The sequence below is a fragment of the Anomalospiza imberbis genome, chromosome 6 (genome assembly GCF_031753505.1).
Source record: "Anomalospiza imberbis isolate Cuckoo-Finch-1a 21T00152 chromosome 6, ASM3175350v1, whole genome shotgun sequence".
Taxonomy (NCBI): Eukaryota; Metazoa; Chordata; class Aves; order Passeriformes; family Viduidae; genus Anomalospiza; species Anomalospiza imberbis.
Window position 1 is genome coordinate 39,340,687 of NC_089686.1, and position 23,710 is coordinate 39,364,396.

The 23,710-nt window shown below is 44.7% G+C and overlaps 3 protein-coding genes across 5 annotated transcripts in view; 2 read left to right on the forward strand and 1 right to left on the reverse strand.

Moving 5' to 3' along the window:
• The first annotated feature begins 741 nt into the window (after nt 1–741).
• Nucleotides 742–13,333, forward strand: DDB2 (damage specific DNA binding protein 2). Its single transcript, XM_068193652.1, has 10 exons — nt 742–925; nt 3,706–3,836; nt 4,461–4,652; nt 7,172–7,338; nt 8,384–8,483; nt 9,873–10,050; nt 10,745–10,890; nt 11,139–11,303; nt 11,613–11,658; nt 12,130–13,333. The coding sequence occupies exons 1-10, from the start codon at nt 754–756 to the stop codon at nt 12,222–12,224; spliced, it is 1,392 nt and encodes a 463-aa protein (XP_068049753.1). The 5' UTR covers nt 742–753; the 3' UTR covers nt 12,225–13,333.
• Nucleotides 10,305–23,146, reverse strand: ACP2 (acid phosphatase 2, lysosomal). 2 transcript variants are annotated; one of them, XM_068193657.1, is made up of 11 exons: nt 22,934–23,066; nt 22,754–22,849; nt 22,591–22,677; nt 19,996–20,148; nt 19,563–19,661; nt 19,319–19,408; nt 16,924–17,056; nt 16,760–16,848; nt 16,041–16,147; nt 15,651–15,826; nt 10,305–10,495 (listed from the first exon to the last, which is right to left on the reverse strand). In XM_068193657.1, the coding sequence occupies exons 1-11, from the start codon at nt 23,027–23,029 to the stop codon at nt 10,341–10,343; spliced, it is 1,281 nt and encodes a 426-aa protein (XP_068049758.1). In that variant the 5' UTR covers nt 23,030–23,066; the 3' UTR covers nt 10,305–10,340. The 2 variants fall into 2 exon arrangements, with proteins under 2 accessions (XP_068049758.1, XP_068049759.1); XM_068193658.1 differs by lacking the exon at nt 10,305–10,495 and adding an exon at nt 13,656–15,568 and having other exon boundaries at nt 22,934–23,146.
• The window catches only part of NR1H3 (nuclear receptor subfamily 1 group H member 3), a 31,484-nt gene continuing 30,460 nt past the window's right edge, over nt 22,687–23,710 (forward strand). Inside the window, exon 1 of one of the 2 annotated variants that reach the window (XM_068193663.1) lies at nt 22,687–22,795. The gene's annotated coding sequence lies outside the window, so the exon portion shown is untranslated. Of the gene's footprint in view, nt 22,796–23,125; nt 23,272–23,710 lie in introns of those variants that run through there. The other variant, XM_068193661.1, reaches the window with a different exon arrangement.

Consider the following 23,710-nt stretch of genomic DNA (forward strand, 5'->3'; position numbering starts at 1 on the left):
CATTCAGGAGTTCTAAATAAGCTCAACGTGAGCACGGGCTCAGCCTAGGGATGCTGTGCAGGAAGGTGCCGCGGCTGCGGAGGGCGTTTGGCGCACGGCCCGCTGGCTGCAGAGAAGGCCGTGGAAGGCCTGTGCTTTTCCTCAGGGGCCTGGTGGCGTTGTGACCAGCGTAACGCGGGACACGAGTGGCTGAATCTCACCGCCGTCAGAAGAGTAGTTCCGGTGTGGTTGCCTGGCAGTGCAGGAGCCGAATCCAAATATCAGGAGGTGGTTGTGAGGAAAAGTGGCCATTATGCAGGAAGTACCTTCTGAGCCCATTTGTTGCAAGGCCAGTCAGCCCTGGCCATCGTCATAAAAATTCTGATCTTTTGCTTAGCCGAATCTAGAGAGCTCAGTGTGAGCTACCAGAGAAACAGTTAGGGGATTATGTAGTTTCACAGATGTACTTTATGCAGATCTGTGGGTTTCAGGCTTAAAAGTCTAGCAGAGGCACATCTGTCAAAACATATTCTAGTGCTTTAGGATACATTAATTTTCATATGTGAACAAAGAAGATTTTATTGAACCTGTTCCTCTCTTCACTAGAGAACAACAAAAAGCTAGTGTCATCCCAATGAAAGAGGATACAGGTCTAATCACTACCTTCAGACTAACTGGGCTATGTTCCATTCCAGTTTTCCTCTCTGACCTCTGGTTAGAAGTGTATGACAGTCTTACCTTCCATGCTTTGCTTGCTTTCAGTGGTCAGACAGAATGGCTCCAGTGAACCAGTCAAAGGACAAGAAGCGTGAGAGGGCATGTCAGCAGTGGCCAGAAGAGGCAAAATCAGCTGGGAAGAGGAAACGGGACTGTGGAGAACGAGGGAATGAGAAACAAGAAAAGAAGTTGTTTGTGAGAAAAACATCTAAACCCTCAGGGAAAATCGGTAACATTTCCTCAGATTCTTATTCTTTCTCCCTACCAGATTTACTGCAAATGACAGGCATTGACTAGTTGAAGAGAAAGAATGCCAAGAAGCATGTTCAGACATGAGTGTTCAGATGGGGTTAGATGTTGAAGTAATAGGCAGACTTGTGTTGGGGTAGTACATCCTCCAAGTATTTGTCTAGTGAGTGTGTGTGCATGCATGAATGTTTAAGTTTTGAGACACTTTGATAAAAGCCTGAAGCACTGAAGATGCTGTTACAGCTCATTTGAGGGTGGTCAAGTTTTATGGAATTCCTGTATTACCAGATCTCTGCTTTAGTGTGAGACAGACCAGTCTTGGTAATACATTCTTACTCTCATGCAATTCCAAATGCAGTTGTTAGTTTTAAGGTTGGTGCCCTACAGCATCCAGTCTGAACTGGTATTTGAACCCCATTCTTTCCCTCTTCTAACTTTTGCTACAGTAAGTAGGAATACTTTCTACCTCTGTTCAGATTATAAAGGACAGAATTTCCTCTAATTACTTCTCCTCATGTGCATTTTTTTCCTTTAGTGACTAACTTATGAAAAAGACCAAATCCTAAAGATTTTTGATGTAATGTGGAGTTGTGATTAATTTCTAATATACTGGAAAGTTTAATGCTTTGCATTCATTGAGGAAGTTGTCTAGACTTTACATACAGCAATTATCATAGAATCATTTAGGTTCAAAAAGACCTTTAAGATTGTAGAATCCAACTGTTAACCCAGCACTGCCAAATCCACCACTAAACCATGTCCTTAATGCCTCATCTCCAGTTTTTTAATAAATATCTTTAGGAATGGGGACTCATCCGCTTTCCTGGGCAGCCTGTTCCAATGACTGACAACTCTTTCAGAGAAGAAATTTTTCATGATAGCAAATCTAAACCTCTCCTGACATAACTGGAGACCCTTTTCTCCTTCCTATCACTTGTTACTTGGGAGAAGAGACCAACTCCCTTCTCCCTACAGTCTCCTTTCAGGTGGTTGTAGAGAGCAATATGGTCTCCCCTCAGCCTCCTTTTCTCAGATAAAACCTTTAGTTCCATCAGTGGTTTAGGGGATCACTAGGGTTACAGCCTTATATGGAGGTACTGTGTGTTTTCTGTACAAATTTGGCTTGAGGATCCAGAAATTACTGAAGTGTTTTTCAAAAGTCAGAGGTACAGGGGTTCTATGATTTTGCACATTTCCATTGTGTGGTCTGTAAGTCCAAACTTGGAGGAGTTAGCAGGGTGAACAGTGACTGTGGAGGCAAAATGCTCTGTTTGAAAGTTCTGTCTATAATTGTAGATTGTTAAAACATCTTCTGTAGTTAATTTAGCTACATGATTTTATTGTAACTTCGTGACCTGATTTTTGTATTTGGAAGGCATCTGCCATTCCTGTAAGATACTTCAGAAAAATGAGGCTAATCATATTTTTCCCCTAACCCTTTCTTAAAAAGATGAAGACCTTTGTATTTGAGCTTTCCCATTCTGTGTTCCAGTTTGTGTGTGTTTGGAATTTTTTTTCTCCTGATCCATATAGGACAGTTTCCGTTTCTTACAATTAAACCACCTTTTTAGAGGGTTTCTTTCAGCTGATTCTAAAAAGGCCTGAAGCTTTGTTTTTTAATAAATTATCCTTCATTGTAAAATGGAATCTGAAAACAATTACCTCAATTTCTGTCACCTCTGAAGAAAGAACTGTGGATACCAATTATTCAGTAAAAAAAAGGAATTAGAATAGAAATACTTTTGTACCTATTTCAACAAGTGTGACAAGTGTTCTCACTATGTGAACAAAGAAATGTACTTTTCTCCATCATTGCATTAAAGAAGGATTTAATTTAGGTTCTAATCATATAGGACGATCCACGTGTTTTCAGTCTTCTGTGTTTGTTTTGGGTTTTTTTTTTTTTTTTGTAATAAGTGTCCTTAAATGAAAATAGCATTTGTGTTTCTTAAGAAATGCATTTGGACATTTAGAGCCCCTGGAGTGTTACATGCTATTGTTGTGGGGATGATTAGATCACAGACATGGGACTGAACAGATCTAATTTTACATAAAGGTCCCTGAAGACAAAAATTTGGAACATGAGCAAAATCTAGAAACAAGCTGTGCTGTCAGCAAAAATCACTCCAAACAGAAAGGTTTTCAGGCAGTGAGGCGTCAGCAAGTCTGTTATCAAAAATAGAACTCGCAGCGCTGTAAGCAGACTGTAGGGGGTATGGGCTACAGCATGAGCAGACAGAAAGTTCTGATTCACAGCAGGCTTTTCGGGAACTGTGTGGGAGCTCATGTTGCCATACTTGGGAAATTTTCAGGTGCACCTGCTGATCACACATGTGACTTTTCTTTTGCTGTATGCAGGGGCTTACCACCTCCCATGGCATATTTCTACGGGGCTTTGGATAGCAGCATTGCATTTTGGGTATGAAACATTGAAATTGTATGTTGTCCAAGAGGTGCACCACCCACCTGTGGCATTGCTTTAGTCCTTTCCTGTTATCTTTGATAAATCTGTGGGAAAGAGAATGAAGGTTTAACAAGAGGAAGCATACACAAATCTCTGGTGGCCTATGGGATGCACTGGACTCCATAATTGCAGAAGCTGCTGCACCTTGATGTATAAGAATTGTTTAGAAGTTTATCTTGTGGCTGAAGCTTTTCATGGATGAGCAGAAAATGCAGATGTCTTCCTATATTGTTTATATTGAATGAGCATGACAGGTGCTGCTAATCATTAAGTTTTACTCTTTTCCTCACTGGCAGGTTGCAGTGGAGGTGGATTTGTGATGAGAAACAAGAGAGACCTTTCCTCTCAGCTGGAGCGGCGATGCAGCATTGTTCATTATGTCTACCAGAAAATGCTGGGAGGCTCCATTCAGGCACAGCTCAGGCAGGTGAGGAGTGTCTCCTTCAGGACCTGTTGGACATCTCAGCTCCCTACATAAAAAGATCTTCAACAAAAGCAGAGGAACTTTAAGGGGCCTAAAAAGCTCCCCATATACACAGTTTGTGGTTCCAAGTCTGGTGCACCCTTATGTTTGTTAATCCTGTAAAATGCAAGAGCTGAGATGGCTTTCCCTTTTGGTTGACCCAGCCCTGCCAGTTTTTATCCTCTGTTAATTCTGTACTTCCTTGAATCATATTTAAACTTGTCCACTCTTCCAGTTGAGTTATTGCACAGTGATACTTTTGCATGCTGATCTGACTGTTTTGTGATACTGTTCTTGTATCCACTCTACTTTGCCAATCTTGTCAGGTTAAGTATTGATTTTTTTCCTCTTCACAGACATAGTCTTCAAGTCCATAATGTTTTACTGTTTCGTAGAGCCAAATGCCTTTCATTTGAAAATTAATTCTTCCTGTAACATCCATAGGTGGGAAGCACCTGGGCGAGCTTTGTTGTTAAGATATTGTGTGAACTTACTAACATTAATGACATTAGAAATTGTTATCATTCTTCATTCAGAGAATCTCAGGGATGCTTGCAAAAGTCATAATTCTCTTTACCTTTTTAACAGAGATTGGAGCTGGCTTTTGTGCGTTCTCTTTCCTCATATTGCCTCTTTCGAAGAGCAAGTCCCTTTGACAGGAGAGTGACATGTCTGGAATGGCACCCAACACACCCCAGTACACTAGCTGTCGGTTCCAAAGGTGGAGACATCATCCTTTGGGATTGTGAAGTACTTGCTAAAACCTGCTTCATAAAGGGGGTAAGCCTCTGTATGTGAAGAATGGGTGGGAGGGAAAACTGGAGTACTATGAAATACTGCAGATAAAAACTGAGGTTTGTTGTGAGAAGCATATAAGGATCTTGGGTTTCAGAGTAGCTAGTTATGGGTAGGACTGAGATGCAACAGCATGTCTGTTCCCAGGTCCCAGACTGTTTTAGCACCGGGGAGAACTGAGGCATGATGATTAAGTTCATAATGAAGCAGCACTTGGTCTGTGCTCAGTGGAAAAATAATACGGCAACTGGCAAAGCCAAGGGATGCCAGAAACAAGTAGGCAGAGAGGGTCTGTCTGGTTTAGGTCTCGATCTTTCTCTGCTCACCTTTTATTGTGGCAGATAAAGAAACATCTTTGGGGAGAAATAAGGTACCTTTATCTCAAGTGAGAAACTTAGGTAGCATGAATGGTGTGTACATCTGGCATACCCCCTCATTGCTGTATTCAGCCATTTCCATTCCACCAGGGGAGCAAAGACTTTGTACCTTTTATCACCCAAGTTAAGATAGATACACACTGAGAGGTCTGTCCTCCAGAAATTCCAGAGTCACCTTTCTCTTTTTGTAAATAGCGTGGTGCCAGACAGCAAAGGAGTACCTTGCCTGGGGACTGAAGGAATTGCAGATTTGTCCTCCAGGAGGGCAGCCCCTGGTTTAGACATGTCAGAGACATGGTTGTCTTTCCTGCTTAGAGGACTGTGGTGTGTTTCACTTACTGTTAAAGACATAGCAGTGCCTGCAGACTTACAGAACACACTTTTCTCCTTCCCCATCACTCAGTGGATTTTTCTTTTGTTCATCCCCTTCCTTGTAGATGGGAGCTGGAGGGGCCATCACAGCAATGAAGTTTAACCCTTTTAACCCTAGTCAGCTGTACACTGCGTCAGTTGCCGGCACTACCACCCTGCAGGATTTTAATGGCCATACTGTCCGGGTCTTCACCAGCACCGAGGACTGGGAGTAAGAATACAGTAATGCTTTGGGCCTCTGTGTCCTGCTGGCAGAAAGCACTACAGAGAGCAAGAGAAACAGAGAGAGATATGTTTGTCTCTAATATGTGAGAGCTGGGCTTCCTCTTCCCCATATACATGTTCTTTACCCTCTGAATTTCAGGGAGGCTCATTCTTTTTATTTTTCCTTGAAATGGGGTAGTGGGTAGGAAAGAGCTTTTCACTAATTGGGAGGGACTCTTTGATGCTGCTTACTTCCTGTTGTACATGAGTGAGTGGGGATCCACTGGATTTCCTTACTTGTCTGTTCTTAACACATCACAAAGCTCTGTGCCCTGGGGACTTTCTAACCTCTTCATCTGTTAGCAGTGCTGCTTGTTGTCAGGTGGTTTTTACAGGACAATTCATAGTTCTCGCCATGCTTCTCCACAAATACCACTGACTTCAAGCAGTGCCTGCCATTAGGGTCACGCCAGTTCATACAACTGAGCTTCTGGTGCTTGTCTAAAATACCAAAATTAAGAATCTGGGTTCCTTTAGTAGTGAGTGAAAAGAGGAGATGAATTGCTAGAAGCAGCTCTCAGAATTATCTTCTCAAGACTGTTGGGTTTTTTGGGGACTCATGAGGAAGCCTGAGATCTTCAGTTAGTTACTTGAGTTCTGTGCTTGAAGGTAAGTGAGAGAATTTGAGTCAGCTTTCACTTTACTTTCCCCCACCTAATTCTTTCTGAGTGCAGCTTTCATGGTTACTTTTCAATTCGGCTGTTCACCTGCAACCCTGCAACCTTGTAATAGGGCAGAAAGTGAACCCAAGTCATGCTGGGATGGCTGGTGGGGTGAGATAAAACCACGAGAGATAAAGGAGAGATAAATTGCATCCTGAGACCTAAGTAGTTGTTCTGTGAGCAGCAGATGGAGTGCACTTGAGTACTAAAGAGTTTGGGGACACCCTGGTAGCATTCTTTTCTTCTGTATTTGAGTAGGGTTTCCACTTTTCCTCAGTGGACTAGCTAGGGGAAAACAACATAACAACAATAACAATACAACATAACACAGAACATAACATTCCTGCCATGGGGTTAGCAGTAAGATTTGCACTTGGCTTTTCCTGCTTGTTGGTACCTTGAGAAAGACCAGATACAGCACTGGAAGCAGCCTCTAGGGAGCTAGTCAATGTAGTCTCTGTAAGAAAAGCTTGGTGCTGGGCTATAATGAAATTTTACATGGTTTATGCATGGAATGATGCTGGTGTTGCTTGTGATCTCCTAATCATGGTCTGAGGCAGGTAGTTAACTGCAGATTAGTCCTACCTCCATAACAGAAGCAACAGTCCTTGCTGCTAATGAGGTTTGCAGCCCAAACTTTAGAGGCTCAGAATGCGTGTGCTCAGATTTGAAACAGGTTAGGAAGAAAGAGTTCTTGTATTATGTGCTCTGCTAGAAAGCAGTGCTTGTACCTAGAAAAACTGACAGTGTGCACCAGGAGGTGACTGTTAAATTAAGATTTTCACTTTCACTCTAACCTTGATGTCTCTTGGCTTTGTGTGTATTTCAGAAAGGGCCAGGAGATTCTCTCGGAGACATCAAGTTCAGTCCTTATGAGGCAGAGAAGCTTTATGTGGCATCAGGTGATGGCACCCTAAGTCTGCAGGATCTTGAGGGCAGAGCGGTGCAGGTGATCTCTCGTGCCCTGGACTGTGGCCATGAGCATCATAATGTTTGGTGAGAAGAGGGCACTGCAAGGCTAATTCTCTGTTGTTGGGGTTAATGCTGTGTTGTTTCTTAATCTCTGCCAGTTTTAGGAGACTCTGTATGAATTGGTCCCATGGGGGAGCTTGGAGACAGGGTCCTGGTTTCTAGGCAGCCACAGAGCAGGCAGGCTTTTATATTAGCTGAGCGTGCCACCCACATCTTCCAATGTTACTTTCTGGTGATGCCATCTCCTATCTTGCAGCTACTGACGGCATTTCACTTTATGAAGTGTGAGGTGAGAAGAGAAGGGTAACTTGTTCTCTTCATTGTTGTCAGTAGTCTGTTTTGTCAGTGGCAGCTCAGGTAGCATAAGGAAAGCCACACAACATTCCTGTACAATCTGAGTTTCTGTTTATTGAGTTAACCCTGTGGCCCTTTTGCAGACTTCAGGCTCACCATGTTAATTTCCATTGCCTTGAATTTTTAGAATAATTTATCTTGCAAGTGAAGCTTTTGCAACAAGTTCCCAAAGGACCCCAGCTTTATTCTCACTGCCTTTCTCCTGGGAGAGCTGGCTTTAAGACATATGTCTTTATCAGATAAGTTTCTATTCAGTTTTGTTTCCTGGAGCATGAAGTTGAGACAGTTTGATGTGCAACTTTTCAGTCCAAAGCTTCTGTCTTTACTGCTGCTTCAGTGTTTTGTGGAAAATGTAATTTTAAAGCTGTTTCTCCACATTTGTCAAAGTCCCAAGGATGTTCTGATCTTTCCCAAGGTATTTTCATGTGCAGGCACCAAGTAGTTCTTCAGCCTCAATTATGTTCCACTGTTGCAGTGTGTTACACTCCACCTAATAAGCACTTCAAAATGACTTTGAAGTTGTTTCACATTCAGTCACAGACAAAGCATTGCTGATAAGCTGTCCTTCTTCCTGATACTCAGGCCCATACCACCAGGCAGGAGATTGCAGTTACAATCTGTTGCAGTCTCCCTTGTCAGGGAGGAGATGTGAACCAGAATTCCACTGCCTTCACTTTCTTCTAGGAACAGCACTGATTGGTGTTTTTCCCTCTAGTTGCTGGTACTGCAGTGTGGATGTTTCTGCAAGCTGCCGTGCAGTGGTGACAGGTGATAATGTGGGCAACGTGGTCCTGCTCAGCACTTCTGGTGAAGAGGTTTGTATGGCTCCATGCAGCTTCTCCTCTGCAGGAATCTTCATGGCTTATGTGCTTTCCTACTCTACAGGCACCCTGCAAAGAGGAGCAAGTGACTTGCAGCTCAGGAGATGAGTTCACTTATTGTCTGGGTGGTGAGAAATTCTCCACTTCTGCCACCCAGTAGACATTTTACATTGTTGAGTATAATGGTAATAATTTCTAAACAAGGAATTATTACCTGTCATGTGCTGTCCCTTCCTTAAGAGTATTTGCTACTAGCCAGAGTAATTATAGGGTAACCTGAAGATATGAGCACCCTCTGCCAACAACCTTCACACTTCCAGAAACTTAGTACCACGATGGGAGTCATTTAGGAGGTACTGCTTTGCTGTGCACGCTTCCGTGACCTGAGGGTAGGCACGGAGCAGTAAGGCAGTGAATACTGGGATGGAAATTGCACTCCTGCCATTGGACACGAGAGGGCAGGCAGAGGCAGACTGTGAGTCTGGAGTGTAGTGAAAGAGGAGAGAATAATTGGAGTGGGCCCTGCTTCAAGTGCCTGCTGTACTGTCACAGTGGCACTGCCCTCTCTCCTGCATGTAAGAGTAATATCTGTAAAAGTTTGCCACCCAATGAGCTGTGGCCAGAGGTAACTGCGCAAAGTAGTGGGCAGAGTCAGGAGTGCTCCAAGTGACTTGTCTTTATTCAGCATTAGTCGCTGACTTACTTTTTTTTCCCCCTGAAAGAATGTGACAGTCTTTTCTGCAGTAGGGAGATATCCATTATTCTAGGGAGGATGAGCCAGTTTCAGCCTTTAGATTAGAGATAACCTTCTGGCTTTGTACAGAAATTTATTCATGGCTGCTCTGTGTTTATTTGTTGTTGTTAATTGAAATATTTGTCCTACCCTCCTGTTTCTTTGCTGACATGTTTCTAGAAGTTAATTATATCTTCTCTCATTTTTTTTTTACTTAAAGGAAGGTTTTTTGGTTTTCCAGACAAAGCAGTTTTTTCCTTCTTGTTATCTTGGCAGAAGATTTTCTCTCCATGTTCGTTTGTTTAAATCTTTCTGCAAGTGAAAGGCTGGCACTGCTTAAGGTCTTCCAGATGTGATCTTGCTTTGTACAGTGGCACTAATGCTTCCCTCCATGAAGGCCTGGGCTTGTATTTTCTTTTCTCATAGCTGTAATAAATTGTCAGATCAGAGTTTTTCTAGAATGAAATAGTTATTTCCCAAGGTCATTCTTTTTCTTTCTTGTTTCCAGTGAATACACTCTTGGTGTATTGTAGAAGATTTGTTACTCTATAAATGTGAGACCTCTTAACTTGGCACTAGGAGATTATAATTTCATTTCTTTACTCCAGATCTTGATTATTTTTTTCTACATGATTTTCTGTTTGGTGTAGGTCTGGAAGCTGAAATTGCACAAGAAGAAAGTGACTCATGTAGAGTTTAACTCCCGATGTGAGTGGATGTTTGCCACAGCATCTGTGGATCAGACAGTCAAAATCTGGGACCTCAGAAACATCAAAAACAAAACCAACTTTCTTCATCTGCTTCCACATGAGAAACCTGTCAATGCAGGTGAGTTAAGGATTTCATTGCATATTCCATTGCATTGGATTTCTGCAGAGAGTGCACTCTGCTGAGCTTTTATTGTGGTGGCAGTGTTAGGTTTTGCTCAGATTCCAAGCTGCATGGTAATTAAAGCAAGGAAGCTGTTGGGAATGTGTGGCCAGAGGCAGGGAGGTGGCTAGGGCAGCTGCAGCACCTTCTTAGGACTTGCCATACAAACTGTGACACTGTACCTTAGAAATGAGTTTGAAAGCAGCAGTGGCTGAGATTAGAAAATTGAATTTATTGGGGCAATCCCTTTAACAAGAGCAGAGAATGGAACTCACACCTCTGTTTCTTGGGTGCAGCTTTACCATTTGATGGAAGTCCAAACTGCAGGTGTCCATCTCATTATTCCACTGTCTTTCATTTGAATGAGCAAGTGCCTTTCTTTGCAATGTTTCCTCCTGTGATTCTGAAATGAGAACATTTTCTTCTTAGGTAACCCAGCACAGTAGGTTTCAGCTTACTTTTTGTAAGGGTTTTGAGTTTGTTTGAGACAGGTAGTCTGTCTTGTGAAAGTCTTACCTATTGGGACACACAGCCATATTCACATCTCAGTTAAAGAAATAGTGATGGATTTTCAGTCAGCGAAATGTGACACATTTCTTGTCAGTCACAGCATTGTGATCTTTTGTTTGCCTTATTTGTCCCACTTTGCTAGCTTACTTCAGCCCAACACATGGTGCCAAGCTTCTGAGCACAGACCAGCACAATGAAATCAGGGTTTACTCATCTTCAGACTGGACCAAGCCACAGCATCTGATTCCACATCCACATAGGCAGTTTCAGCACCTCACACCTATTAAGGTGAGTTAAGTCTAAGAGGAGCACCATGTTTGGTGCTAGCAGCCATCTGCCATCAAAAATGGTCTGATTTCTGGTCAAGATACTACACTGGTGGATATTTACACTGCTGCAACTCCCAGTGGAGCAGTGTTCCTCAAGCTGTGGGTGGGATATAATGAGAGTTGCTCCCAATGTCATTTTTCTGGATTGCATCTGTGTTGAGCTGTGTCCCTTTCTCTAAGCTCTCCATGACTGTGTTTCCTGATCAGGCAACGTGGCATCCTCGCTATGACCTCATTGTCGTAGGTCGCTACCCAGACCCCAAGTTCCCTGGGTACACGCTGAACGAGCTGCGAACTGTGGACGTGTTCGATGGCAACACTGGCGAGATGGTTTGTCAGCTCTACGATCCAAACGCTTCTGGGATCATCTCGGTGAGCTGAGCGCTGCAGCTGAAAGGGCTGTCAGTAACACTGCTCTGTCTCTGGGAAAGAGGCATGACTTAGGGACTAGAACCATATCCAGTTTACTTATGACAGACTCATGCTTTCATGGGATATGGCTGCCAGCTAAAACTGCTGACTCAAGCAGGGCTAGTCCATGGTCCTTTGTGGGTTTTTTGTGATACTCTTAGGGAACACTTGTTTTTCCAGATGGTTTGTTGCTGTTATATAAGCTGTGGTGTTCTTATGACTGTTACATAAGCAGTGATGCTCTTACAGACTCTGTGTTTTCATTTTCAGCTCAATAAATTTAACCCTATGGGAGACACACTGGCTTCTGGCATGGGTAAGTAAAGAGAACCTGGGGCATTAAATGTGTGGGTTCTAGTCCCAGAAAAGGGCTGGCTTGTTATTCCATGCCATCCATGAAGCAGTAGAAGAAAACAATGGAGGGGGGGAAGCCTTTTCCTGCTAGGCTGTATCATTTCCTTTTGTTTAATTTATCTCATTTCCTAGGCTGCAGAGCCAAGTTTAGTCAGCTTTTCACAGGCTGTGTGGGATTAAGTTAGCTGGCTATAGATTTAGGTCTTAGACCTGTGACAGATGACACTAGGAATTATGTATATTTCTTAGGTAGATCAGATTTCCAAGGCTATGTGGACACAGCACCTACCATAACTATTTTTCCATCCTCTACACTTTGGAAATGTCTTAGAAAGAAAAAGTCTTTTGAATTTCTGGCATTTAAGTGACATAGTCTAAGGTATTATGATTGATGTAGAGTTTCTGATTTACGGTATTTAATATTTCTTCGCAGGCTTTAATATTCTGATCTGGAACCAGGAAGAGATGGCAGCCAAGAAGCATGAACATCTCTTGAAAGCCATGACAAACGAGGAGACTGAACCATGAGAGAAGAGGGGATTGGAAGCTGGAGTTCATCCAGATGTGGAGGGCAGAGGCAGGCAAACCCTGGCACAAACAAACTCAAAAGCTAAGTTAATGTCTGGGGAGCTGTAGGAGATGAAAACAAGCAGCAGTGATTCTAAACCACAGAGAAGGAAGTAAAAAGAGATGGATCTAGAGAACTGATTTAGTATTTTGATCCTTTCTGAATCCAAGGGTACAAACTTAGTTGTTGGCAATGGGCAGTATAAGCTGTGCAGGGAATTAGACTTTATCCTTCCTCCCCAGATCTGATGTTGCTTCCCTGATCCTCTTGGCCTCTGTTTCTAGAAAATTGTGTCAATACTTGGTTCCTCCAAGTGGAGTTGCTACTTGTTTTCTGAGCCACTAGGAGAACTTCAGAAATGTTCCCAGATCTTGCTAAAGTTGTAGCTTTCAGCCTACCATATCTGTTTGTCATCACTTGTCAGAGGTTCCCATTTCCTGTAGTCTGCAGTGGAGCAGCTCATGACAGGGTCTCCAGCCTGTTCTAGTCCAACCAAGATGAGAAACCATTTGCTAACAGGATTGACATCCTGAAAAGGTAGAATGTTCACAGGGGTGAATTCATAGATAGCTTGGGTATCCAAGGAAACACCAAGCTCTCGCATATGCAGGCTTGGAAAATGTGTTGGTCAAGACATCAGGTTTAACCTGTTCTCTGCTTGCAGCTATTTAACTGAACCACAAAGAACAGGATGCCAGAGGTCTCTATCATTGATTGCAAGGACAGTATGGAGCTGGGCACCTACTGATTCTGTAGTTTCTATTTTCAGAGTTCTAGGCTGTTTCTTGCCAATGATTAGGTATTTTTTTTTACCTATGCCTATGTGCTTCAAAATGTTTGGTAAGAGTGTTATAAAACAGAAATGAGGGATTTCTTCCAAATACCCCTGCTCAGAGCCATATTTCAAGACTGTTGTTAAAGGGTTAAGTTTTGCTTTTTCTTCTTTGTTTACAAGGCTGCTGCTGTCCCAGAGGTTGATGGGATGGGCTCCAGGCCTGTGCAGATTCTCCACATTCATGTTTATAGTTTTGCAATATTAATATCAATAAAATTTTGTACTAAACTAAAATTCTTTGATAGAGTGGCTGCTTTGAGGATACTGCTGAACTGCTTTTGTAGGGGAGAAGTTGGAGACCTTTCTACAGGAGGGCTATGAGACATGGTACTGGGTCTGCAGCAGACCCCTCCAAGTTGGACAGGATGCATCATCAGCTGTATCTATGAATAGCTGCTGCAGTCAAAACCAGTTTATGTCAAATCTCTGTGCAGTGTGTAGGATTGTGAAACAGGGAATTCCTTTGGGGGGGGTATGCTGCAGTAAATTCTGTCTGCTTTCCAACACTGAGCACACTGGTGCTAACCCTGTGAACTCCTAGAGAAGAGGAGTAGAGTTCAGTGCGAAATTGATTTTAATAATGAAATGTATTGGAACAAGTACAGAAAGTCATTCACAGTCAAAATGTCTAAATCATCATAGAAACCTTTCCTGTGTTATGTGCAAAATTTGGTGCCTTTAAAAATAACAGGTCTGGTCCCCTTAAATGCACTTTCTATTACCTCTTTCTTGTGCCTGTTCTCACAGGCAGTAGCTTTTCCTTTATGACTGTCTTCCTGTGCAGGAGACCTAGTCTGTATCTTCAGAGGACAAAAAGGTGAGGAAGATGCTGAGAACAGCAAGCTGCTTCTGCTGATTTAGGGTTCCCATGCTGGCAGATGCTGATTACGGTGTGGAGAAAAGTCCCCACAGTACTCCTTAGGGGGAACAAAAGGAAATGTTTGTAACCTAAGAACTGGCTTCTGCATCCAAGAGGGGAAGGGAACTGCACCAGAAAGGGAAGTAAAAGTAGGAAGTGAATGTGCAGTATCGCCACGTGAAGAGCCTGTGCTTCTGGTGGCTGCTGCAGTCTCTCATTTTCTGCCAAAAACTACAAGGCAGGTAGTGAGCACTTGGTGTGAAGGTCTCTGTAGCAGCTGCAGTGTGCAGAGAGGCCAGGCTGGAGAAAGAATCACACTTGGGACAAAATGCCCAAATGTGTCAAATAAAGGAATCCACAGTCACCTGCCAAACCTGGATCCTTAATGTTTGTTGTCCATCCAGTAGGGAAGATAGGAAGAAAAATTGTAGAACTTGGTATTTAATCTAGTCTTAGGTAAACAGCTCTGCTACATCTCTTAATTACAGCATAAAAACATTCTGCTAGTAAAACATATTCCTGGGGCTGAAATCTGGACTGCCTGGAGTACTGGATACTCCCTTTAATATGTCCTTGAAGTTCAGATGTGGGAAGTAAAATTTATACTTGGGATCTTTAGACAGAAACCAAGTTTCTTATCTAGGGGGACTTTCCTTTCTAGAGCCAACATTGCACAAGAAATTGAGTGTGGGTTTGCTTCGGTCACAGGGATTGCTCTCTTTCATGAGAGAGCTTTTTTGGGTTCTGCTTTGATTCTACTCTGAGCCAAATCCTAGGATTGATTGAAAACTGCTAGGTTTTCAAGCTTATCCTTATTTCAGTACAGTCCTCTCTTGACCCACAATGTGAAGAGGGGAAGAATACCCAGTTGCCAGCAGCAACTACTTGACAGCAACCTCAAGAAACACTTTATATGTCTCCCATCATCTGCAGCAGTTCCCTCTGCATGGACAGTAGATGAGTCTTGGTGCATTGTTGGTGAGCTGCACCCTCAGCTCAAGCCCAGCCTTTGTACCGTCAGCAGCCCTATGGTGTGAGGGAAAAGCACTCAAAGTAGGTTGATCCTGAAGGGAAATGCAACTGGATGTGGCAGCTGCTGTAGGCTCAAGCTTCTCTGCCACAGTCATGGTGAGTGGTAACATTTACAGTCACTTGAAAGGAGGAAAACTTGAAACTGGCCATGTTGGGAATCGCAGACTGGGTAAGCTGTATGAGGGCACCAGACACCAGACAGGGCACCAGACAGTATATTGGCTTTCAAAGTTAAGGTCTCATTTCCTTAGAGTAGCTCAGTTCTTTTTCTCAGTTATTTCTAAAGGATGTCACCTTTAGAAAGCATCCAGAAATCAGGTCCAGTTCTGTTCTGGGAAGTAAAGGCCAAAATAGAAGAATGCTGAGTAACTGAAGGTGCCCAATCATCCTTAGGGGCAACACAGCTCCTTCCTACTGCCTGGGAAGGAGTTGAAGCAACTGTCAGGCCTGCTCTTCTCCTTCATTGGAAACGTGCCGGTAGCCAAGGGGCTGAGACTGTATGCGAAAGAGTACAGTCAAGAGGAGAATAATAATAAGAAGGAGAATGGATCCACACACAGCCAAACCCACAAAGAGTTCTGTAAGGGAGAAAATAAATGGTCAGCATGCTATCATCCAAACTTCCCCCTTCTGCCGCACTCTGGTCAAGCCTGGGCTCACCTGTGTCGTGCATGCTGCTTGATACCTTGCATTCTTGCTCCCAGTCCTGGGGAACAACAGGATCTGTGAGTTCCAAGAATCTTCGCAATGGGCATTTATGCTGACAGCCAGGGATTGTCAGTGGGAAGGGTTCCTTCCCACTCTCATTCCGGTAAAACATCTCCACAGAGAAGTTACTGAAAACGAAACAGAGCAAGGTGGTTTCTTTTTCTCTAGTTGAAGTCATCCCTTCCCAAAAATTGTGTGCACACCCTTTCCTTTATTCTGGTGATAATTTTTCTTCATGAGTCTTCCACTAGGAGCAAGATTGCATGCCCCAGGAGTGGAGCCTAGCCTAGGTATCTAACCTCGAGGTGAAATCACAGCAGATGTCTTTACTGCAGCCCTCACCCATCATCCTCTTGGTACAGTTCAAATAAATGACATGAGGCGTATGGTGCTTGGATCTTGTTGTAGACATCTAGAGCCATCTGCAGTGCCACAAGTGTGGTGTCATGCTGAGAAAGAGGGAAAAAAACCAAATCAGTCACCCTTAGGGATGTGGCAGGGCAGCTCAGACCATATCTGTAACAGATAAGGCAGTGCTGAGGGGATGTCACCTTTGTAACTTCCATTTGTAAAATGGGAGAGGACCTGTACTGCTACAACTGTGGTCTGTGATGGTGCCAGAGAAGGGGAGGAAGTGAAACAGCCATATAGATACTGCACTGTTTTTCTGAGAACTAATCTCTAGAGAGCAGTTTGGATGAAATGCTTGGCTTTCCAGGCAGTAGGCTGCTGGAAAGGGGAGACAACTGTATCCACACTTCTGAAACATCCTATTTGAATAGCATCAACCCATTTAGCAAATAAATAGTGGCTCCCCAAAGTCTGCCAGTCTCATTCATGAGCCTGAGTTAACAGGAATATGGATACATTGGGAATTTTCCTCAGGGATCCCAGAAGAACGATGCCAGATACTGCATCTCCCACCCAGTCAGAGGCAAAGATGCATGTCCTAATCACTGCATGGGCTGTAAGGAAGCTAGAAATGGTTAAAACTATCACCAAGCCCAAATCCTCTGTAAGCAGGAGGAGATGGCTAAAAGCCAGCCCCAGCTCTAACTTACCGCTGAATAGGCAAGTAGCTTTAGGTTCTGATGGGCAGAAGCATTTGCTGCTTTGGTTAGATTTTTCCTTATGTGATCCAGCAGAACCCCTGAGGAAAGAGATCAGCTGGTAAGAGGCAAAAGCCATATAGGGCAGCACAAGGCTTCCTCCCCGGTGCACTCACCGCCTTGCAGACGAGCTTTCTCTACCCGATTGTGGATCCCAAACAGAAATTCAAAACCAAAGTCTTTCAGTTCCTTCAACTGAGTCATGACTTCTGGAGTCACCCATCCAGGCAAATCCATTTTGTGTGCTTGCTAGAAAGAGAGACAGAATATTCATGTGCAGGTAGCACAGGTCACAGATTAAACAGAGAAGGGGAGGGTGTCTGGAGATCTGCCCATACTGCTGCTGCTTTCCTACACTATTTTAAATATGCAATACACGCCTTTCCTATTTGTGCTTCTGACCTCACACTGCTATGCTGCATACAAAGAATATATGTGGGTTTTGATGTTGTTCCAGAAAATAGTAATGAGAAGAATAAAGATTGCAACCTAGGAGCTACATTTCTGTGAAAGCACAGCTGGAATGCAAGGTTATGTTGTAATTGATACAATAATCTTAGGGCATTAACTTTACATGTGGCTAATTCTTCCCTGTAGATGGCATGCAGTCAAAGAAAAAAACCAGATAAGCGAGTGAACACAAACTCAGTGTTTCTGGTGTACCTGCACCTGTTTCCATGGAGGCTGTGAGGGCCACTGAAAGACACTAGACAAAGTCAGCAAGTGCTCTGTGAACAGAACAGTGGGATGCACACTGATAGACCACTGTCAAAGTACTCAAACCCAGGAGCCCGAGAAATGGGAACCAAGAGAAAAAATTGCTTTGCAGCCAACCCATTACATGAAAGGATTAGTTATAATGGCAGACAAACAGCAGTTGTGGTTTCCCAGCATTAGTGAGAGCAATTTTCTTTGCCACATCCCATTAGACTTCCGGAAGTTGAGGCTGAATATCCTTAAGGGCCCATTCTGCCTGAGCGGTTCAGAGAAATTCCATCAGCAGCTTAGATATTTGGTTAGTTCTTCATTAATTTAAAAGAGAATAGCCGGTAAGTTCAGCTGTTTCTTGGACATTTTTTATTGTCTCCATCCAGAGAGCAGAATGACTCTACTGGCTCAGGTGAGAAAAAACAATCCTCTTCAGGGCACTTTTTGCATGACTTACTAAAAAGGAGGAAGACCAAAGGAGCTGAAAAGACCAATCAGCCGGAGGGTACAGTTCTGAGTGAGAAGTACTCTTTCCTTAACAACATTCTGGTTTTGCTTTGGGACTGTGGGCTGTTCTTCAAGTTCTTGGGGATTATAGTGGTTGTCAGCTGGCCTTCCAGGCCCAATCTGCAAGCTCATTAAGTGACTCTTGAAAATTAAGAAGATCTGAAATTCTTAATCTCTCTGACCAAAGGATTTTTTTTTTACCAATAGAGGTTGATTCACTGTGATTGTTATAAGACAGGAAATGAAGTTTGTGATAAAAAGGGCAGAGTCACATAGTACAAAGCAGCTCTGGACCGGAATATTCTCAGCTTGCAACAACCCAAGCTGCTACTTTACATAGAAAACTGCTATTCCCTGCTGATTTATCTTTTACACCCCCAAAATAGTCCACACCACTGTATACCACTGCCAGCAGGCGAAGCAGTCTTGCACACCCATAGAATTAGTGTGACTCAGTGTCAAAATGCTTTGGTTTACTGCGTCCATAATTTAGTAATTCACTAGTTTGACATGAAAGATCACACTGTGCAGTTATATACCAAGAAACCTGTGTATAACAACTTTAATTATCCTGGATATGTGACCTTTAGTTTAGCGTTACCACAGCATGGCTAACCCAATTTCTGATTTTGTTTAAGTCTTCATGAGATATGCTTTCAACAGAAATCAACTCTATAGAGTTTGGTGCCCCCATCCCAAATGGTAAAGGGTAACATGTATCTCTAGAGTCTTCCTCTGACAAAGGAAAATAGGTCAAAACCAGATGTGAGTGAACCCCACTTAACTTAGGATAGCATTATTTTCTTTTAGATATGGCATTAAAATAAGCACAGAAATAAAAGTGATTGATTTAAAGAACCAGAGAGTTAGGGGTAGCACCAGGAATAGTCCTAATTAAGGTCCCAACTTAAATAATAAATTTAATGTTTCTTCAGTTTGCAGAGATCTCATTTCTACCCTATTGGACTTAAGAGTTATCAACAGAAATCTAAAGATTTCAGATTGCAGTCATTTTCTAGTGACATTCAAGAGATACATATTACACAGGTGGGACTTTTTTGACTCTGACATGATATATATCTGAGCTACAGAGTGGGGGGTTATAGGGTGCAAAACCAGGTAGTTCTTGGCAGGTGCCTCTAGTGAGTGGGAGCTGTTATTATTCTGAAATTAGATCATTACTTCTAATTGTAGGGCAAAAAGTTGTTTAATGGGATTTTATAAAATAATTTCCACCAAATCCAGTGAATCCTAAAGACCAGATTGCAGTGGGTGTAAGATGATGGCCAGGCTTACTTCACAGAACAGTGTGTCATACACACTCCATATACTCTCGAGAGAGACATCCCGGATCCCAGTCTGCTTTGCCACCATCTGCAGGAATTGCTGTAGGTTGGAGAAAAAAGAAAGGTCTTTAATTTTCTAATCTCATACTGTATTATAGGCACTGGTGTCCCTTCCCTTTTCTCAGAGCTCTGATTATACAGAGGTGATAACTACAAGCCTAGAACCACCTTCTCTTATGTAAACAATCACTTACCCAGTTCTCTTTGGTCTTATTTATGTATTCTGCTGAGTGCCGTGTTTCAGTCTGTAGCTGTTCATACCGTGGACAAGGGGTCAAAGGGAACTTCAGTAGCTGGGCAGAAACAAGAGCAGCTGGGTCACCAAGAATGCTGGAGTACAGAATTTGCAGTGAACATACACAACTGTAATGAAACCCTGTAAACAGCCTCAACCCTATGTCAGCCTGCTGACATAGTCCCAGTCATGTGTGGTCTGCTCAGGTGTTGCACCTGACATGCTGAGTGAACCCAGTCCCTGAATTCTCTCATCTTTTTTGGAAAATAGGAAAACCTCTGCAAGGTAAGTCCCAGGAGAAGTTCAAGACAATCTGAATCAAGACTATAGCAAGTGTTTTTGGACACTACACTACTTGAGTAGCCAATACATGTCTTTTGAGATGAACTTACCCTTTCATCAGACTCAGGGACTGTGTGCACAGGGATAGGCTGCCAGGAGATGTTAGGGTTGAACATCTCTTGTCCTCCTGGGGGATAGAGGCCTGCCAGATTGGTCTCTGCACTCATCAGCGTCCGATCACAGTCTGTGCTGCGGATGAAGATCTGCCAGGACAGGGACAGTGCACCATTACTAATGCTCCTGCAAGTGGTGATGCTCAGGCACAGGATGATGCACTCACCCAGGAACACTGCCAAGTGCCCTGCAGCTGCTCATGGACAACAGGGGAATAGGAGTTAAAGGGACCAAGCCTACTGATGTTGGCCTGGACAAAACTGTACGGACACACACAAAGGCAATCTGTTGTCTAATACTGGAGCTGTCAGGTCTGGATCAATGGGATACCCAGGTGCAGTGGGCAGAGGTTAGAGACAGAAAGGAGTCCGAGTCTGAGGAAGGGTCAGAGAAGAGGAAGACAAAGATGCAGAAAACTATGCGTACAGATAAGAAATGTGCTATATTTGCAGAGCAGGACTGAGGCAAACTCTTGCATTGTTGTCAGTTCTAGGAATGACTGACTGTGCTCAGGAAAAGAAATGGCTTCTTCAAACCTTAATTTTTTCCATCTGAGAAACAAAGACAAGAGTGATCTGACTAACAGGAGAGTAAACAAAAACAGGGAGGGCTGGGATTTTACCTGATCATTGTGGGCTCTTGGGATTAATGGGCCAAGACTTGACCATTCTAGAGCTCAGAAGAGAGAGCTCTGAGCCAGAAAAAAAGGAGAAATGAGAAAAATACAGCAATGTTCAGAAGGTCAAAATGGCAAAACTTTAGTATTCTGTTATCTGTGTAGTGAAAACAGTTAAGGGGAAACTGGAGAAACCAGTAATAAACAAGAGGAACAACAGGAAATCATAAAAGAATGTCCCAGGAAACAGCATGTTTGATCCAAAACAAGTACAAAAAGCCCGAAGAATGAAATATAATGTAAAGATAGTGATTTTTTTTAAGTGTTAGGGGAGAAACATAAAATATATATATTCTGTATAATCTCTCTCATGTGAAGTGTACCTCAGAACCTTACAGTCACAAGAAAAAAACCCAACCGGTCCTTTCTCTGACATCAATGTCTGCCCACTTTTACCTCTTAACAGTGGCTTGAAAAAACTGACCCTGTACTCATTAGACAGATTTATTTTTATCCTTGGTAAGCTCTGAAGAAATGAAATATTTTAAAAGATAAGGACCTAATTCTAGGAATATCATAAAACCCCCAAGCCATTAAGCCCTGAGTGTACATGCTTTCTTCAGCACCTTTTGCCAGGCTCCAGCTTGTCGCTGAGTCAGGTGACAGACGGTCATATGGTGTCACCCAGAGGCAACACTTCTTACAAGGGAGGTTGCTCAACATGAGCGAGGGTTCAGGCTTTGTTAGCAGAACAGCTTTTGTTTGCACATCTTGGTTTGTTTTTCTTTCTCAAGCAAGAGAAGGAAAAGGGCTCCAACTCACAGAAGCTGTATAAGAGTGAAGTATGTTTGTAAAGGCAATACTGAGGATAGTTAAAGGATCTGTGTTTGAGGCAATGCTGGAAGTTTTGTTGATGAAGTAAATGTCAAAGAAGGGATGTAATCTGAACTGTGACAAGCTGGGTTCTTACTAGGAAGCCCTAGAAGGGGAGAAAAAAGGAAAAGTGTATGGGGATTCTTAGTTTGCCCCATCTGTTCAATCAGCTTAATTGAGCTCAGATAAAATAACTGAAGTAGTGCAGAGCCTGGAGTGGGACAAGGGGCCTTGGCTGCCTGCTGTCCATCTGAACCAGCCTCTCATCTGGACACCTGTTCATGTTTCAATTGACTCAGTACCAGTTGATTATTAGCAGAGGTACTTGGGAGGATTTTTGATTTCCTTACTTTAATTTATCTTTTATAATTTCGTCTGTGATTAGTACACGGTTCCACAAGGGCTCTGTGACTTTTTCCAAAAGAAACCTACCAGTTTCTCAAGATCTATTATAAAGTGTGAGGACATCCTAATGAGAGAGAGGGGAATGAATGGCTTTGGGCAACTGTAGCTGTCAATACTTTACAGTTGAAGGGAAATGAGAGGGTCATTGCTGGCCAGTAACTACTACTAATATTTACAGGCTCTGGTAAGATTGTACCTCACGTGCACTGGGAAGGGCAGGGCCAACACGGGCTGCATTCTTGTGAGCTATTGTAACAGGAAAAAAAAAAACCTCACAAGCTTCAGTGAGAAACCAATACCAGCTAGAACAAACATTGCTGTTTAGTTCCCTGGGCTTCAGAGGGGGCAGCTCGAGCAGACTCACAACCCTGGTTGGGTTTGCCTTCACATCCGCTGCGAGGGCAGCGCTGAGACGGGGCCGATCCGTGCCCCGCGGCCTGACTCAGCACAGAGCCTGCGCTTCTTCTTCTTTCTGCAGTGGGAACGGGCTAAGGAACGAAAATACTTGGAGACGAGTCCCGGCGCCGGCGTTTCCCTTCCCAAAGGAGCCACCCGCCGCCCGGGCCCGCGGGGCGGCCCGGGCCCACCGCGGGGCGGCCGAGAGCGCCGCTCCCCGAGCCGGGAGGCTGGCACTGACCTCCTGCCGCCGGTACGTGTCGCTGAGGAAGTCGCGGTAGCGCCGCCGCAGGGCCTGGCCCAGCTCCCACTGCTGCCGCATCCCCACCTGCAACGGCACCGGGCGTCACCGGCGGTCCGGACCCCGGCCCGGCCCCCGCCGCCCGCCCCGCCTCGCGCCGCACCTGCGTGAGCTGCCCGAATCCCTGGGGCCAGGCGCTCTCCTGGTACGGGTCCCGCGGGAAGGCCTTGATGGGCGAGCGGTCTCCGTGCCGGTACACCTGCGGGCGGCACAGCGTCACCCCGGCCCGGCCCGGCCATCCTGGCCCGGCCCGGCTCACCCCGCGTACCCCCGTCCCCCTCACCAGCGTCACGAAGCGGAGGCTGCGGGCCCGGGCGGGCGGCGGCTGCAGACACAGCGCCAGGAGCAGCAGGACGGCACCGCCCCGCCCGCCCGCCATGGCGCTCGCACACCGCCCGGAACCGAGCGCCGCCGGCCGCCGGCCCGCGCGGACGGGGTTCCGCAGCGCACAGCCCCGGCCGCGCTCCCGGCGCTGCGCCCGCCCCCGAGGAGGAGGGTCTCGGCGGCGGGACAGCCCCGCTGTGTCCCCTGAGCCGCCGCGTCGGGCCCGCGGGCTGGCGCTGACCTCCGCTGTCAGCCCCGCGGAGGCTTCGCCCCGGGCTGCAGCCGCGGAGGCGCTCGGTAGGAGCGGCGGGAATGAGGGCGCAGCGGTGTCACCCCCGCCGCAGCTTCGCTCGAGGAGCCGAGGTTTCACAGTGTTCTGACGCTGTGTGTGCGCTCGCGTGCTCCTGGGCAGACTCGTGGGCAGAAGTAGGGAAGGCGGCCCGGCAGCCGTGGGTCGCTAATCGTCGCATCCCTCGGGTCAGCCTGAGCATGCCCGTGTGGAATGGAAAGCTGCTGCTGCTCCTGGCTCTGGGCAAAGAGGCTGCCCAGCGTTGGCGGGTTTTACCCAGTTTTGGTTGTTCTTTACGAAACTTGGTCGAATTAGACGAGTATGAGACGAAATCCGGCTTCTGCAGCTGCCTGTGCATCCGCTGGAGCGTTGGCCGAGGATCTCGGAGGTGCCGTGTAGAGGGAAAAATCATAGGAGTTGAATGAATTTAGTGCTTACTTATTTAGT